This window comes from Quercus robur, chromosome 4 (assembly GCF_932294415.1).
Source record: "Quercus robur chromosome 4, dhQueRobu3.1, whole genome shotgun sequence".
Lineage (NCBI taxonomy): Eukaryota > Viridiplantae > Streptophyta > Magnoliopsida > Fagales > Fagaceae > Quercus > Quercus robur.
Genome location: NC_065537.1, coordinates 27,588,349 through 27,603,844, shown reverse-complemented (window position 1 = coordinate 27,603,844; position 15,496 = coordinate 27,588,349). Strand labels below are relative to the sequence as shown.

Below are 15,496 nucleotides of genomic sequence, written 5' to 3'. Positions count from 1 at the left end.
AGAAAATTGGTCCCATATACTTCAAAGGGAATACCAGAAAGCTTCCAAATCTCCTGTGCTTTTTCACAATCCCATTGTACGTGCCCGCTACTTGTAGCCCCCAAATTGCATGCCTTACAAGTAGGATTATCAATCACTTTCCAATGACATAAGTTGGCTTTTGTTGGTATGGTATTTTTACTTGCACACCATGCAAAGGACTTGACTTTGTTTGAAATGTTGAGCCTCCATATGGTTTTCTAGAACAATTTATTTGTTTGGTTGTTTGATGCTTCCCTAGAATTCCCATTATGCACCATCTCCAAGGCTAATTTGTAAGCACTACACACCGTGAAGTCCCCTTTTGGGGTAAATGCCTAAACCATTCGATCACAAGGAAGTCAAAAGCTAAGGGGAATGCTTAGAATTGTAGAGGCATCTGTTGGGGAGAAAAATTGTTGAAACATATCAGCTCTCCAAGTCTCTGTGTGTGGGTCAATGAGCAAGGAAACCTTTGCATCATGTGGCACATTGGCAGGGCTGGATGTGAGTTTGAAAGTAGATGGTTTAGTTAGCCATTTACTCCTCCAACTATGTAGTGATTTTCCATTCCCCACCTACCATTGATGCCCTTTCTAAACAATTTGCTAGGCTACCAAGATACTACGCCAAGTGAAAGAGGGATGGTTGCCTAATTCAGCCAAAAGGAAATCTCCATCAGGAAAATACCATGCCTTGAAGACTTTATGGACTAGTGAGGTAGTGTTAGTTTGCAATCTCTAGCCTTATTTTGCCAAAAGAGCAAGGTTGAAGGCTGTAAGATCACGAAAACCCAAACCACCCTCTTTCTTTGGTAGACACATCTTGTCCCAGCTCAGCAGGCCATTTTTTTTTTTCTCATTTGTTTGCCTCCACCAAAATTTACATACCATACTAGTCATCTCATCACAAAGAACATTAGGGAGTTTAAAAGACATTCATAGTATACGTTGGCATCGGTTGTGCCACAATCTTGATCAAGATCTTTTTTCCTGCATTATATAACAAATTCTCTTTCCATCCTAAAAGTTTACTATTGAAACTCTCAATTACACTTATTTTTTTCCTACTAGTGATGGAAGCCCAAGGTACTTCTCATGTTACTTAATGATCTCCGCCCCAAATTTGTGCTTGATCTCATCTTGCAAATTTTGTGGTGTGTTATGACTGAAGAAGAGAGAAGTCTTTTCTCAGTTCAACCGCTGGCCTAAAGCTTTCTTGTATTTTCCAAGATACCAATCAAGTTAGAACATTCTTCACCTGTGGCTTTACAAAAAATCAGACTGTCATCAGCAAAGAACAGGTGTGAGATTGATGGTCCTCTGGCACATGCATCAATTCCCTTTATAGTTCCAAGTTCCACTGATTTTCTTATAAGGGCTGAAAGACCTTCTGCGCCAAAAAAAAAAAAAAAAAAAAAAAAAAAAAAAAAAAAAAAAAAAAAAAAGAGATAAGGGGAGAGGGGATCCCCTTGGCATAATCCCCTAGTAGGAGTAATGACACCTCGAGGTTGGCCATTAATTTTGACTGAATAAGCAACAGAGCAAACACACTTCATCATTATGACAACCCACTGTGCAATCCCATTTGACCATATCATAAACCTTACTCATTTCTACTACATATTATTAAGAATTAATTTTCAATAAATTATTACGCCTTAAAAAAATATATATGTATTTAAAACTTTTTTGCATGATATTTAGATAGTAAACAAATATTCCTTTTGTCCCAAAGTTAACCTAAAAATTAAAGAACAGGAAATTTCTATTCAAGAATATGAAGAATCCCTGTTGAAACTTTCAACTAACTCGTGTAGAGCAGCTTTTTGATGTCACAAATTTCTTGCATTCAAATTTTGAGATACTTTTTACAAAAAAAAAAAAAAAAAAAAAACTAAACACATGCAAGTCATGGCAAAGACCAGGTGTTGGTCCTATCCTTCTAGCCATGTTTTGCAATGAGTCTCTTTACATGGTATAAAGCCTTTTATACGTAGTCCAACCTTTGCCAGGAAAGGACCATTGAGTCTAATGGGTCATCAAGAAGAAGAAGAGAGTTAATGGTCTGCCACTCAGACCATACAGAGGCCTGCACTAATCCGCCTTTCAGAAAAAAAATTTCACTCTTTGTCATCACCTAGAATAAGTTGAAGAATACTGTTTTCCAACTGGGAATGAGCAATGACCGTAGTATACAGCAAGAGCTAGCAACATCAGCTCCTTGGTTTTCAAAATCTAAAATAAACAAACTAGTTCTCTGAATCATAATTTGTGAAATCAGGTTCTGGGGGCTTCTGCAGTTTCACCAAGCCTCCAGCACTTGGGTTCCGAAGCCTATGACCACGAAGGGCATTAGCTGCAAATCGGGATGCTAAGATAGTTGCACCAAGCCTAGATGTACTATCACTTCGAGAAACTAATGCCCTTACATCATCATATTCTTTACCATAGTGTAATGCTTCCTCCTCTTCTTCTTCTTCTGCCTCTTCTTGACGATGACGTTCTGCAACTTTCCTCTTGAGATTCCGTCGCCAAGCAGCCTGGATAAAGCAGGCAGCCCAGGTCCTCCACTGCTGTGAATAGAAGCGGAAGGTGTGCTGAACTTGCCTACTATGAAGGCGCCTAAACTGACTGGCAACAAACTTTAACTCTTCTGCTTCCAAGGCAAAGGCTTCCACCTCAGTTAAAGCCTTCACTGTCCGAGTTGATGATGGTAAGTTGGAACCAGCTTTAGGGTCCAGTGCCCAAGTTAGAAGCTCCTCTCCACAGAAGTCCCCTTCTTTCAGTAGACCTCGGTTGAAAAATCCACTCCTTCCACCATCTGTAGTGACACTCTCCAGGCGCCCACGAATGATAAAGAGCATCTCATCCACCGGGTCCCCTTCCCGAACAATGTAGGTTCTCTCTGTGTATAAACTGGGCTTCAATCTCTCACAGATGGCATCAAGTAACCTCTCATCCATATTGGCAAACAAAGGAACCTGCATACACCATCATATAGAATTCAGAGTCTTTGAATAAACATCAGCAAGATAGGACACTGGCAGGATACAAGACTGATGTTAAAGTGCTATTGAGATTAAATAGCAAAGGAATTTTTTTATTTAAAAAATGAACAGAATGCTCTATAGGCTTAAGACAAATGAAAGAATGCTAGATATCCTATTGGTGATTCAAGTTATAACATAATTACTTTTATATACTTACCCTTCTCACCAAATTCAAACAAAGATGTCGTTTGATATCCCTCCTGAGATCTTTTGGTAAACTCTGGACCAAGCTCTCTTCATCTACTCCTCGTGTTTCTAACCACTTATACTGGTCATAACGTCTAACTCTTTCCCTCAGATCCTGTGGAAGTAAGCGATGATGCATCCACTGTTCAGAATCACGCCTTTTGATTCTCATCTCTTCAACACGAACTGTAAGAGACTGGAGGTATGTCTATTGCAATAACAGGATACCTTAGAGGTCAGCACTATTGTAAAATCTTTGTACTTCCTTAAAAACATAAAAATCTGCATACAAAATTTAAACTGTTCCCTCAATTATATTCATAGTTCCACTTTCCTTTAAAAAGAAAACTTTAAAATGCATATGCTTCGTCCATTTGTGCCAACAACAATTAGTTGTCAAGCATTGTTATTCTCAAAAAATAAGATATAGGAGCAATTCCAATTACTATTTTGCTTTAATTATCAGAAAAAGAATATCCAAATATGTTTCAGCACTTATATGTAATAATATTGACTAACACAAGCGTCCTTGTGTGCAACCCAAAATAATCATCTGAAGAAGTGGTTATAAATTGTAGTATTAAACTTACCTGCATATTTCCAATCAGAAGTGCAAAGAGTAGGAGCCCAGAAATTGCTATTAGAATGGAAAACAGAACCTCTCCAGGGTAGGTACTGGTTTCAAGCCCTTGACCAAGTGTACTGTAGAAATTGAAATAGCAATGTGCTTTAATAACGGAGATGTTGGGAGCTAAAAACTCAGAAATTAGCATTTTTTACTTTACTAAACTTAATAATTATGACAATGATAATTATCACATGATGCAGCAATCTACCACGTATCATTGCATATTTGAAAATTACGTAATTGTATTAACAGGTGATCATGCCTGCACTTTTTTTTTTTTTTTTTTTTTTTTCCTACAGTACAAATCCAATATAGAGATTTTGGTTATCCATAAGGGCCAATAATTTTGGCTAGCTGCATTCACTGATCTTTAAAAGAATTCCATTACTTCTGAGTCACAAACATGTTAAAATATTGGGAACAAGACTACAAGAGTAACTTAAGAAAAATTGGAAATTCCTTATGAACTATCTAGTATATATCATTTTGAAATATCCATGATCAGCACTATAAAAGGACTTACTGAGAGACAATGTCTAAAAATAATGCATACCTAATAAAGCCAAAATTGAGTTTAAATACTAACTTCTTCAATTCTAGAGAAAGTAGAATTTATCAGTGCCTTTCATAAAAATCTAAAGCCTTCTGACTTTGGCTAGCTTGTGAACCTATTAAGCTAGTGCTCGACTAGTTGGCTGACCAAGAAAATTTATCTAATGGATCTGCTCATGGACGTACCATCCTTATCATGAAGCTACCAATTAAAAAAGTATCTCAATATATATATATATATATATGTATAAATAGATGCCTAAGCCCGAAAGAAAAAGAAAAAAAAAAGTAAAAAAAGGAAAATCATTTTAAATTATTCATTTTTCTATTTTTTGATGGGTAAGTTACACATGCATATATCGCATTTGTGACAGAGCTAAGTGGCTAAATAGCATTTAGCCTATCAAGAATAGAAAAACAAGTATTGTGCACATATATCTACTAGCAAAAAGTAAGATACCTCAAATTTTGCAGGCCCCACCAGAAACAGTAGCAAAATTTAGAGACAAAAGTCCTAGATGCAACAATGCCAGATGATATAGCATTTGTGTAAATTCCATAATTGAATTGTGAATCTTCATCAACAATAGAGCAACGACTACCAAGAACACCCTTACTGATTTTTTCCCAATTACTGTAACCTTCCATATGCTTATTCCCACAGTACAAGTAGTTTATGTCACATTTTCTACTATCCTTACAGGCTTGCCGCCAGCAAGTGTCATTTCGCTCAACAGCAAATAAGTACCAAAAAGCCCCGGTTATCTGAAAATTTTCATCCAAAAGTTATTCAATGTGCAAATTGAGTTCAAGACCAAAAATTGAACTCTGAAACAATCAGAGAGAGAGATGAAAAATTCAATTCAAAACAGACTGTCAGCCATATAAAAAAGGTCATGTGCGACATAAATATCTTCAATCACTTCAAGTAATTTATTCCTCTTTTATGAAATGCCTTGGATATAGAAATTAAAATAATGGCAGATTGATCTCATAAAACTATTTTCTTCCTAAAATCCTTCCTATTTTTTTTGTTTATGTACATTATTAAACAAAGATATTAACACGATATCTGGGGCTCATCAGAATAAGAAAGGCAACATTGATCTACAATTCACTATTCTTCTATGCACCTTTTTTTCCCTTTCCAAGTTTTAGATTATTGTGTCATACTAGACACGACACTCACATCTCATGAGAGCTTCACCGAATATGTAAAAAAGAAGTATGAACACTTACATGGCTGGAAAGCATATACCAAAGCAAGTAGTATGCAGCACCAACCAAAGCACTTTCAGCAAAAACACCCGCAGTCTTTTTAAGTTCTGCATTCAAAGGAAAAAAGCGGGCAAATCTTGGAACATATTGAAACAAGACAACATGTAGTAATGCTTGTTTTGTAGCCAATACTTCTGAGCCCTTTGATCTCTGGAGGAATTTCCACACTACAATCTGCAGATAATGAGAATAAAACAAAATCAAATGACGCTTTTCTTCCTATTCCAGAACTTGTGGAACACTTCTACGTTAATGAAGAATTCAGCACTAAGGCTGCAAAATGGAACAATTATGCTGAAGGAAAACCATATTAGCATAGGACCAGTCTTCAAATAGTCATTTTACTACTATGCAAAACTGCAAATCTTATATATAATCATATAATTTCATTAAAAAAAAAAAAAAAAAAAAAAAAACTCCAAGAATCCAGAGCCAAATATGACCAGTTATGCATTCAGGATGCAAATCTTATATATCATATAATTTCAATTTTAAGGATGCAAAAAAAAAAAAAAAGAAAAAAAAGAAAAAAAAGTGCCACAAAGCTAATCATGTAGACATATATCTGTAGCATTTCAACTAAGGGTCACTTGTAGTAGAAATGATAAAAAGTTCTGATTCTTGCTAATAACATACCTAATTACCTGTAAAAGTCCAGTAAAATGTAGTATGTTGGCCTATTCCAAGTTCTTTTATTATAGATCTACTTGTCTAAGTATTCTCTCATGCAGAGCTCATCAATTTTCACTCCATGAGAAAAATGCATGGGCTGAGGCCTGTAAGTTAAATGTGAGTATTGACTGGAAAACAGATTGCTAGCATTTCCTTTCAATAAAGCAATGCATGCATTATGTGTATGTAGTTCACTGTGTGTAATTTGTCCACCCCTCTCAAAGGTGTAATTGTATGTAGTCGAATCCAATCCCTTCTCTCAAGTACACTTTTGACGGTCAGTATAACTCATCCACTTCTACTTTTCAAGTTTTTGTATTCTTTTTCTACCTAATTCATTTACTTGCAGTGATTTATTTTACCTAGTTCATTAACTTGCAGTGATACATTTAAAATCATTTTCAACACAATAGAGAGGCAAAATATTTTGTCAAGGCCAACAAAAGTAGGAGTTGCAGTTTCTTTTATAGCATAAATTGTGCAAGGAAATACTACAAAAACAAAAGAGCTGAATATTTTGTACATAATAATGGATAGTGCTATATTTATTGAAAGACAAAAAATTGGGGGGGGGGGGGGAGGGGAGGGGGAGGGGATATTGCATCATGTGAGGCAGCGCAAATCACTGTTTCAAGAAATGGTTTTAACTTATTTTTACTCTAAAATAAATGTAAGTTAGGAAAGACATTCAGTTTAATGCTCCTACTAAAATGCATAATGACTAGCTCTTCCAGTTTACATCTTCAGGTTAAACTTTCAGGAATTATGCCTTGCAATTTGTAAAAAACAATATCCAGGAGTCATCTTTACAAATATTACTAACAATTCCCTAAACCATAGGAAATCCATAAATTGTTATTCAGAAAAATTTGAAAAAGAAAAAGTCCCTTCTAAACCATACACATCTGTTTCAACACTGGTTCTGATCTCATTGGATAATTTGGTTGCTTGGTTTTCAAGAATTATTAAGAACTTAGACGGCATATATCTGTTCTATGATTTAGACAGTGAAAAATCATTGATCTGGAAGTATAAAAATCTAAAAAATTAATGTATAATGTAATTAGTAATTGTTTGCTGACAGATGTATTTTGAATCCATATGCTTTCAAACTTTCACAGTTTAAGACCTAGAACTCATAGAAAGCAACATACTCAACAATTTAAACACAAATAGAATAAAATATATTTTTATTCCATTAAATTTTATGGAAAATGATACTGCAAGATGGAATTAGGCATATTAAGAAAAGGTCCATAATTTTCTAATACAATAAAAGTAAAAGATATCATTATTGAGAGAGAAAAAGTAAAAGAAGTCATTCTAAAGACACAGAAGTCTATAGATTTAAATAGGCATGCAAGCTAGTAGAGCAAAGAAACTGAGCATGGTTTCTCAAACCTGAGGTAGAGGAAGCACAGACAGTAAATCTACAATGAAATAACGTTGTAGATATCGCTTGGCTATCTGTGTAGGATCTATCACAAGTTCACCTCGTCCAAAAACCCGAGAAGATGGTGCAATATACGCTGTGCGGAACTGAAGAGCCATACGAATAAGATAGAAACAATCAAGAATTGTCCGCAGAGTAGTTGTTGTGACTGCCAACTTTGTATCCATGCCAAGGCAATTTGATGCATGATGGAAGACAGGAAGATAGAAAAACAATGGATCAATAGAAACTGCAAGAATACAAGATATGACAAAAAGCCTATTCCATAACAAGAGGGATTTATCTTGAGGGTCAAATATTTTTTTCTCAGATACTTTAAGATCTTCTGGGAACACTGCCCAGGTGACGCCAGACCTGAGTGATCGCCCAATTGTCTTTAGTCCATCTGATCCCACTTTCATTCCATACCTAAAGGATTTTGATGAATTTTTCTTTGCAGGAACAGTAAGGTTTAGCCCCTCTAAATTAAATATGGCTCGCTTCTTTCCAACAGCACCAGAAGGCACTGACAATGTAGAATCAAGATCATCCAACCTACAGTGCCAACAACCTCAAAATCAATCACTGCTACTGCTTTTGTATATCCATATAGAGAAGAACCACTGATGAAAATCATTGCAAGTAAAATGTAAACTACTCCTATGCCTCCTTTGAACATAATGCTAAAAAAATGTGGTATCTACTATTTTAGAAGCACCTTTATACTATCTACTGAACTAGTTCATTGTGCAACTTACTATTATTTAAGGTGCTATATACTAAAGATCATTTAAAAACAATTTGTATAAAAAATTGCGATTAACAAATATATCATTGATTGTAAACTATATGTGAGTCATAGACTCATTAGCTTTATCTTTTCTAAATCAAAATGAATATTCATATTATATATAAAGCAACAGGATATATAATATCAAAAAAATGAAAAATTATGTCCATCTCTGATGCAAATTATATACAAAACGCAAAAAGAAGAAGTGAAAACTCTAAAAGTTCATTAAATCATGTCTTGTTATCCACACACTCACCCCATGAGTACCACTACATCCATCGAACACCATTGATCTCATTTCTCTATATTTAACCCCAACAACCCTTCTCCAAAGAGCATTCCATTTGGTTGTGTAGCACCACAGCCACTTTCATAATAAATCTTAACTGAAAATACCAAGCTTCAGAATAATTACTCCCCCTAATTTAATAGGGGGACAAACCATGTCCCAACTTACAAAAGGAATTTTCCTCTCTTCCTCTATACCACCCAACAGAAAATCTATTTGAATCTTCTGTAGGAAAGGGTGACATGAAGTAGGTTGGTAAACTAGAAAGGTTACTTTTACTCAAAGTAACCCTTGCTCATTTCTGAAAGTACAACTTCTTCCAGCCTGCTAACATTATTTCCATCCATTCCATTGATCAATGAACTAATCAGGGAGGCATTGTGACAAATATACAATACAATATTCAGCATCCAACATAAAGAGAATTTGCATTTCCTAAAGTCAAAAGCAACAAAACCCAGTAGCCTCATTTTAACTAAAATTGAGTTCATTGAACTGAAGTTAATTATTTTTCCTTGTTAGTCCAATTAAAAGTATCAAATAAGAACCATATATATATATATATATAGATATTATCAATCAATAATCTTTAAATTTTATAGAAGAGCAATGGGAATCATTTATAGCAAGGAACAACATATGCAGTGTACATTCTTTACCTTACAAATTTCTCCCTCTGGCCACCAATGTACCGGGACTTGTAACCGCAATCAAACATTTTGTAGAATCATCAATTACATTGACATCATATTGGAGTGTTAGAATTCTATGGTAAGCTTAAGTCAAACCACTAAATGGGATATGGAAACATCAAGTGTGATAAATCAAATTTCCTGTAATGCAAATGAACTAAGGTAAGAGACTGTCAATAAAATGATAGTACATAACAGAAATACTGTGTTCACAAAGTATCATACCTTCTGTGAGTATATATATATAATAATAAATTTCCAACATGTCAACTAGTCTGAATATCCAAAGAAAAGTAGCAGAATTGCATTGTAGACCATTAAATTTTCTACAATAAGGTTAGCATTTGAACTGACATGAAGCCCAAAAAAATAAATAATAATAATAATAAAAATAAATAAACAGTTAAAATTACTGAATTCATTAGTACCACTGTTATTGTAGTTTTCCTGTATATAATTATCAAAAGCATTGGCATTCAGATATTTTAAAATCATGGATCTTAACGACATGTATAGTTTTGTAGTGAAACCTGTCACAGATAGCCAAAGTCAAGTATACATGCTAAGAATTTTCTTAATTATGCTAATTCTCAAGGTTCTAAAGAGTTTGTGCAAGAATAGAACCCCCGGGTCAAAAAATAAAGGTACATGTAAAAAATAGAAAATAGCAAATAACACATCCTTAGAATACAAGATCTTACATTGTTATTGGCCTACATCCATTCTCCATCCAACAAGGTAATTTCATTAATTTTTCCAAAGTGACAATTGCTTGAACCTTGTCCATCATAACTCTTAACGTAGACTAGATTGTTGTATTTCTTATATAATAGTTTCTTTAGCCTTCTCCAATCAAGATTCTAAAGCATTATTTCCTATGAGGAGTTCTTATTGGTGTTAAAATATAACAACTTTTATTAGGTACCAATTGCCGCAAACTTTCCACAAATTAAAATTTATTTATTACCAAATTTACACAAGAGAGAGGTCAAGTTTTGATGCGATAGCAAATGTCTTCCACCAAAAGTGACAAATCGCAGGTTTGAGTATGGGAATTAGTCCATCCAATAAATTGGGGGTAAACTTGCCCATTGTAACATTTCCTCTACTCCACAAAAATGGGAGTTTTGTGCAATTGGTATGACCAATTTTACACGTGGCAAAATAATAGGTAAATAAGAGTCATTTATGGCAGCATAAGCTTCAACAATTAAAGTATCCAACAAAACACCAACAATGACATGCTTAACTAGTCGTTCGCCTTCGTTTTTTTTCCCCCTTCATTTAAAAAATAAATATAAACTAATAAACAGAGGTTTTCTACCTGTTTCTCAAAGAAGAAAAGAAAAAACAAACCGCATGAGGAAAAACTGGTTCATTGACCCAAACCCATTTGTTGTAAGCAATAAACTAGTGCAAAGTGAACTTTGCCAACGGTTTCAAGTTATATATCTACTCCATGAATCAGTGAAGGCATCAATTACAAGAGGAAGAATATTAGCATAAGTATTGACAAGGGGATTATTAATATTGTCACAGATGTTCATGTGGCTATGAATGAGGCACGAATTATTATTATTATTTTGGGGTTTTTCTTATGCTTAATCCTTGTAATTGATATAGAAAAAAATTCATTGGTTCTTATATGGTACTTTCTTACTGCTTCAAATGGTTGGCATAATTTATTTATGTTTATACTAACGATTAAACAATACCAAATCCTCAAATAACAATAAGATCATGTATAGCATTGCCTCAAAACCCAATCATAAAAAAGAAAAAGAAAAAAAGAGAGGTGCATTCTGAATGAAATAATAAGAAAAACTAAATCCAATAGCAAATTAAAAAACACATTTATAATATAAAAAAAAGAGAACAGAGAGCGATGAAAGGAGGAACTTACAGAGATAATCGTTAGGGTTTGAAGAGGAGATGGAGAGAGAGATTTGTTTAAGGATATTGAGGAGGGTCAGACCGTTATTACGGTTATGCAAAGGGAAAGTACTATTCGAAAAAGAGCTAATTTTTTGGTCGAAATTTCACAACTGATTTTGGGGACACGTTTGTTTTTATCTCCTTCTTCTCTATACTACTATTTATCTCTATATTACTATTTAAGGTGTTGTACTGTTTGGACTAGATTTTTTTTGTTCCAAAATACCCCTACACTCGTAAATTTAAGTAGAGATAAAATTAAAAGATAATTTGGTAAAAATACATGTCTAACTTGTACTAAAATACTGCCTACAAAATAGGAACTCTCTTCCACTCATTCACTTCTTCAAAGTAACTATACATTTATTATTATTTTTTAAATAGAAAAATAAGTTAAACAACTCACGTTATTGTTGTTTTTTTCCTTAAAAAAAACCTCATGTTCATCCAAAAAAAAATTAAATAGAAAATAAAATAAAATAAAATAATACTAATAGTTATCAAAAGAAAAAAAAGAAAAAAAATAAAAAGAAAAAGATATATAAACTTTTTTGTTTTGATAAGTAGATATAATTTTCACTCTCACTAAAACGTTGCCTACAAAATAGGAGTGTGATGAGTGTTCCACATTTTGGATGAGGTTTAAATTGCTCTTCTGATATGTGTTTGTGGGTGAAAGCTTACTCATTACCTTAAAAAAGTGGAATACTTAATACTTTTCTTTGATTACGATATTAAAGTATGCAGAACTTTGTTTTTTTTTAAAAAATATATATATATATTTGATTACAATATTACAATACATAAAACTTTGTTTTTTAAAAAATTATAATAATAACCGTGCAATAATTCTCCAGGAAGAAAATGAGAGAGAAAGAAAGGTTATTTTTTAACTCTTTTTTTATGGGTTATTTCTTAACTCTTAAATACTATTAATTTTCTTTCATACAGGAAAGACTCAAGATTGTGATTTTTTTTTTTTAATTTTATAAATTGGCACATTTTTATTGAGATTGCTGCGATTTCTTATTTATTTATTGATGGACATCATCACATGCTGCTTCGCATGAGATTTTTTTTTTTTTTTTTTTTAGTGTTCGTAGCAAAAAAAAAATATTTGTGTTTTTTTATTTTATATATATAATTTTTATTTTGAGAATCTAATTTATAAGTGGATAAAGAAATTTGAAAATTAATAGAAGAGTAACCTTATTTTTTTGGCAATATTTTAGTGGGAGTTAAGGTTGTATTTTTACCAGATTATCTTTCAGTTTTGTCTTTACTTAAACATAAGGATGTAGGGATACAGAAACCATCATAAAAATAAATAAATAAATAAATTGAAAAAGAGAGGTACATTCTAAATGAAATAATAAGAAAAAAAAATCAAATAACTAATTAAAAAACACATTTATAATATAGAAAAAGTGAACAAAGAGAGCGATGAAAGTAAGAACTAATAGAGATAATCGTTAGGGTTTTAAGAGGAGATAGAGAGAGAAATTTGTTCAAGGATATTGACGAGGGTCAGACCGTTATTACGATTATGCAAAAGGAAAGTACTATTCAAAAATGAGTTAATTTTTTCAAGGACACCTGTGTCTTTAAAAACCATCATAATTAAAAAAAAAAAAAAAAAAAAAAAAAAAAAAGAGGTACATCTTGGAATGAAATAATAAGAAAAACTTCAATCAAATAGCCAATTAAAAAGCACATTTACAATATAGAAAAATCGAACAGAGGGAGCGATGAAAGGAAGAACTTACAGAGATAATCGTTAGGGTTTGAAGAGGAGATGGAGAGAGAGATTTGTTCGAGCATATTGAGGAGGGTCAAACTGTTACTATGGACATGCAAAAGAAAAGTACTATTCAAAAATGTGTTAATTGTTTCGGTCAAAATTTCACAACTGATTTTGGGGACATGTGTGTTTTTATCTATATTACTATTTAAGGGGCTTTTCCTGTTTGAATTGGATTTTTTTTTTTTTTTTTTGGTTCCAAAATACCCCTACACCCCTAGGTTTAAATAGAGAAAAAAAATTAAAGGATGATCTGGTAAAAATACATTTCCAACTTACACTAGCAATTAAACAATACCAAATCCTAAATAACAATAAGATCATGTATAGCATTGCCTTAAAAACATCATAAAAAAAAAAGATTTAAAAAAAAAAAAAAACACAATAGAGAGGTACGTTGTGAATGAAATAGTAAGAAAAACTAAATCAAATAGCTAATTAAAAAACACATTTATAATACAAAAATAGCAAACAGAGAGAGCGATGAAATGAAGAACTTACAGAGATAATCGTTAGGGTTTGAAGAGGAGATGGAGAGAGAGATTTGTTCGAGGAAATTGAGGAGGATTAGACCATTATTACGGTTATGCAAAAGAAAAGTACTATTAAAAAATGTGTTAATTTTGGGTAAAAATTTCACAACTGATTTTGGGGACACTTGTGTCTTTATCTATATTACTATTTAAGGGATTCCCCTATTTGGACTGGATTTTTTTGGTTCCAAAATACCCCTACACCCCTAGGTTTAAGTAGAGAAAAAATTCAAGGATAATTTAGTAAAAATACATGTCTAACTTGCATTAACAATAAAAAAAATATCAAATCCTCAAATAACATTAAGATCATGTACAACATTGCCTTAAAAACCATCATAAAAAAAGAAAAAAGAAAAAAAGAAAAGAAACAAAGGGAGCTACATTTTGAATGAAATAATAAGTAAAACTAAATCAAATAGTTAATCATAAAACACATTAATAATACAAAAAATGCTAACAGAGAGAGGGATGAAAGGAAGAACTTACAAAGATAATCGTTAGGGTTTGATAAGGAGATGGAGAGAGAGATTTGTTCGAGCATATTAAGGAGGGTTAGACTGTTATTATGGATATGCAAAAGAAAAGTACTATTCGAAAATGAGTTAATTTTTTTGGTTAAAATTTCACAACTGATTTTAGGGACACATGTTACGCCCTAAACTCGTTACCTGGATTTGTAACCATGACCGGCATGCTAATATCAAGTTTAAAATTGATATTAATAAAAACCAACTTAACTTTTAAAAACTTTTACAAAAGCTTCCCTCTTTCTTTTCATTCTTGTTTCTATACTTTTTGAGATATAACTTTTCACTTGATATTCAGAGCATTTACATTGTACTCAAAGAATACCATAATCCACCAGTTACTCAAATTCTAAATTTCACATAATACATCTCTTAATGCTTGAAGGTACACAACTTTCATTAGATCCTAAAATGCACAATACTACAAAGCTAAACATCAAATGCTAATTTGGGATCTATACATTAAAACTAAAACTAGCTCATTCCAAAACTCGACTAAGGCTCCCTCTGCTCCAAAATAAATCTATTGACTGAAAAAGTAGAAGGGGTGAGCTACACAGCTCAGTAAAGGTAAGATATATGAGAATTTAATAAGGATGAATGTAAATCAATTCATTTCATTCTATGATTATTCAGATAAGAAAACATCTTTTCATGCATAGTATTTTATACTATTCATAATAATAACTTATATGTTCTTCACAGGAAAATAATTATTCTCCTTTTTCTTATCAGAATAATATTATCAAAACCTTTCGGATTTAATTTCTTTCATTTCTTACAAAGTCACCAAATATAATATTGGTTGTTTAAAATCAATATATATGTATTCTTATTACAAAATAATCATTTTAACTTAAATCAGATAATTGGTAACTTTTTAACATAAATTGTACTTTCATCAGAAGCTTTATCTTTACGGAAGACTAAAACATTTTTATCAGATTCTTTATCTTTAAAGCACAACAGAACTTCAGAAACTTTTATCTTTAAAGAACAGCTTTTCTTTCCATCATAAACTTCTTCTTTTCATGAGAGCTTTCAACTTTTCATAATGCATTTAAACAAAATAATTCTCTCATGATCAATAACATAATATAGTTGT

At 32.5% G+C, this 15,496-nt stretch overlaps 1 protein-coding gene across 3 annotated transcripts; it reads right to left on the bottom strand.

Moving 5' to 3' along the window:
* Positions 1-1,825: 1,825 nt before the first annotated feature.
* LOC126721048 (putative cyclic nucleotide-gated ion channel 8) lies at positions 1,826-13,877 on the bottom strand. 3 transcript variants are annotated; one of them, XM_050424025.1, is made up of 8 exons: positions 13,830-13,877; positions 9,560-9,733; positions 7,788-8,373; positions 5,676-5,888; positions 4,897-5,201; positions 3,847-3,958; positions 3,228-3,464; positions 1,826-3,001 (listed from the first exon to the last, which is right to left on the bottom strand). In XM_050424025.1, the coding sequence occupies exons 2-8, from the start codon at positions 9,616-9,618 to the stop codon at positions 2,270-2,272; spliced, it is 2,244 nt and encodes a 747-aa protein (XP_050279982.1). In that variant the 5' UTR covers positions 9,619-9,733; positions 13,830-13,877; the 3' UTR covers positions 1,826-2,269. The 3 variants fall into 3 exon arrangements, with proteins under 3 accessions (XP_050279982.1, XP_050279983.1, XP_050279981.1); XM_050424026.1 differs by lacking the exon at positions 13,830-13,877 and adding an exon at positions 13,294-13,341; XM_050424024.1 differs by lacking the exon at positions 13,830-13,877 and adding an exon at positions 11,496-11,664.
* Between the last annotated feature and the right edge of the window lie 1,619 nt (positions 13,878-15,496).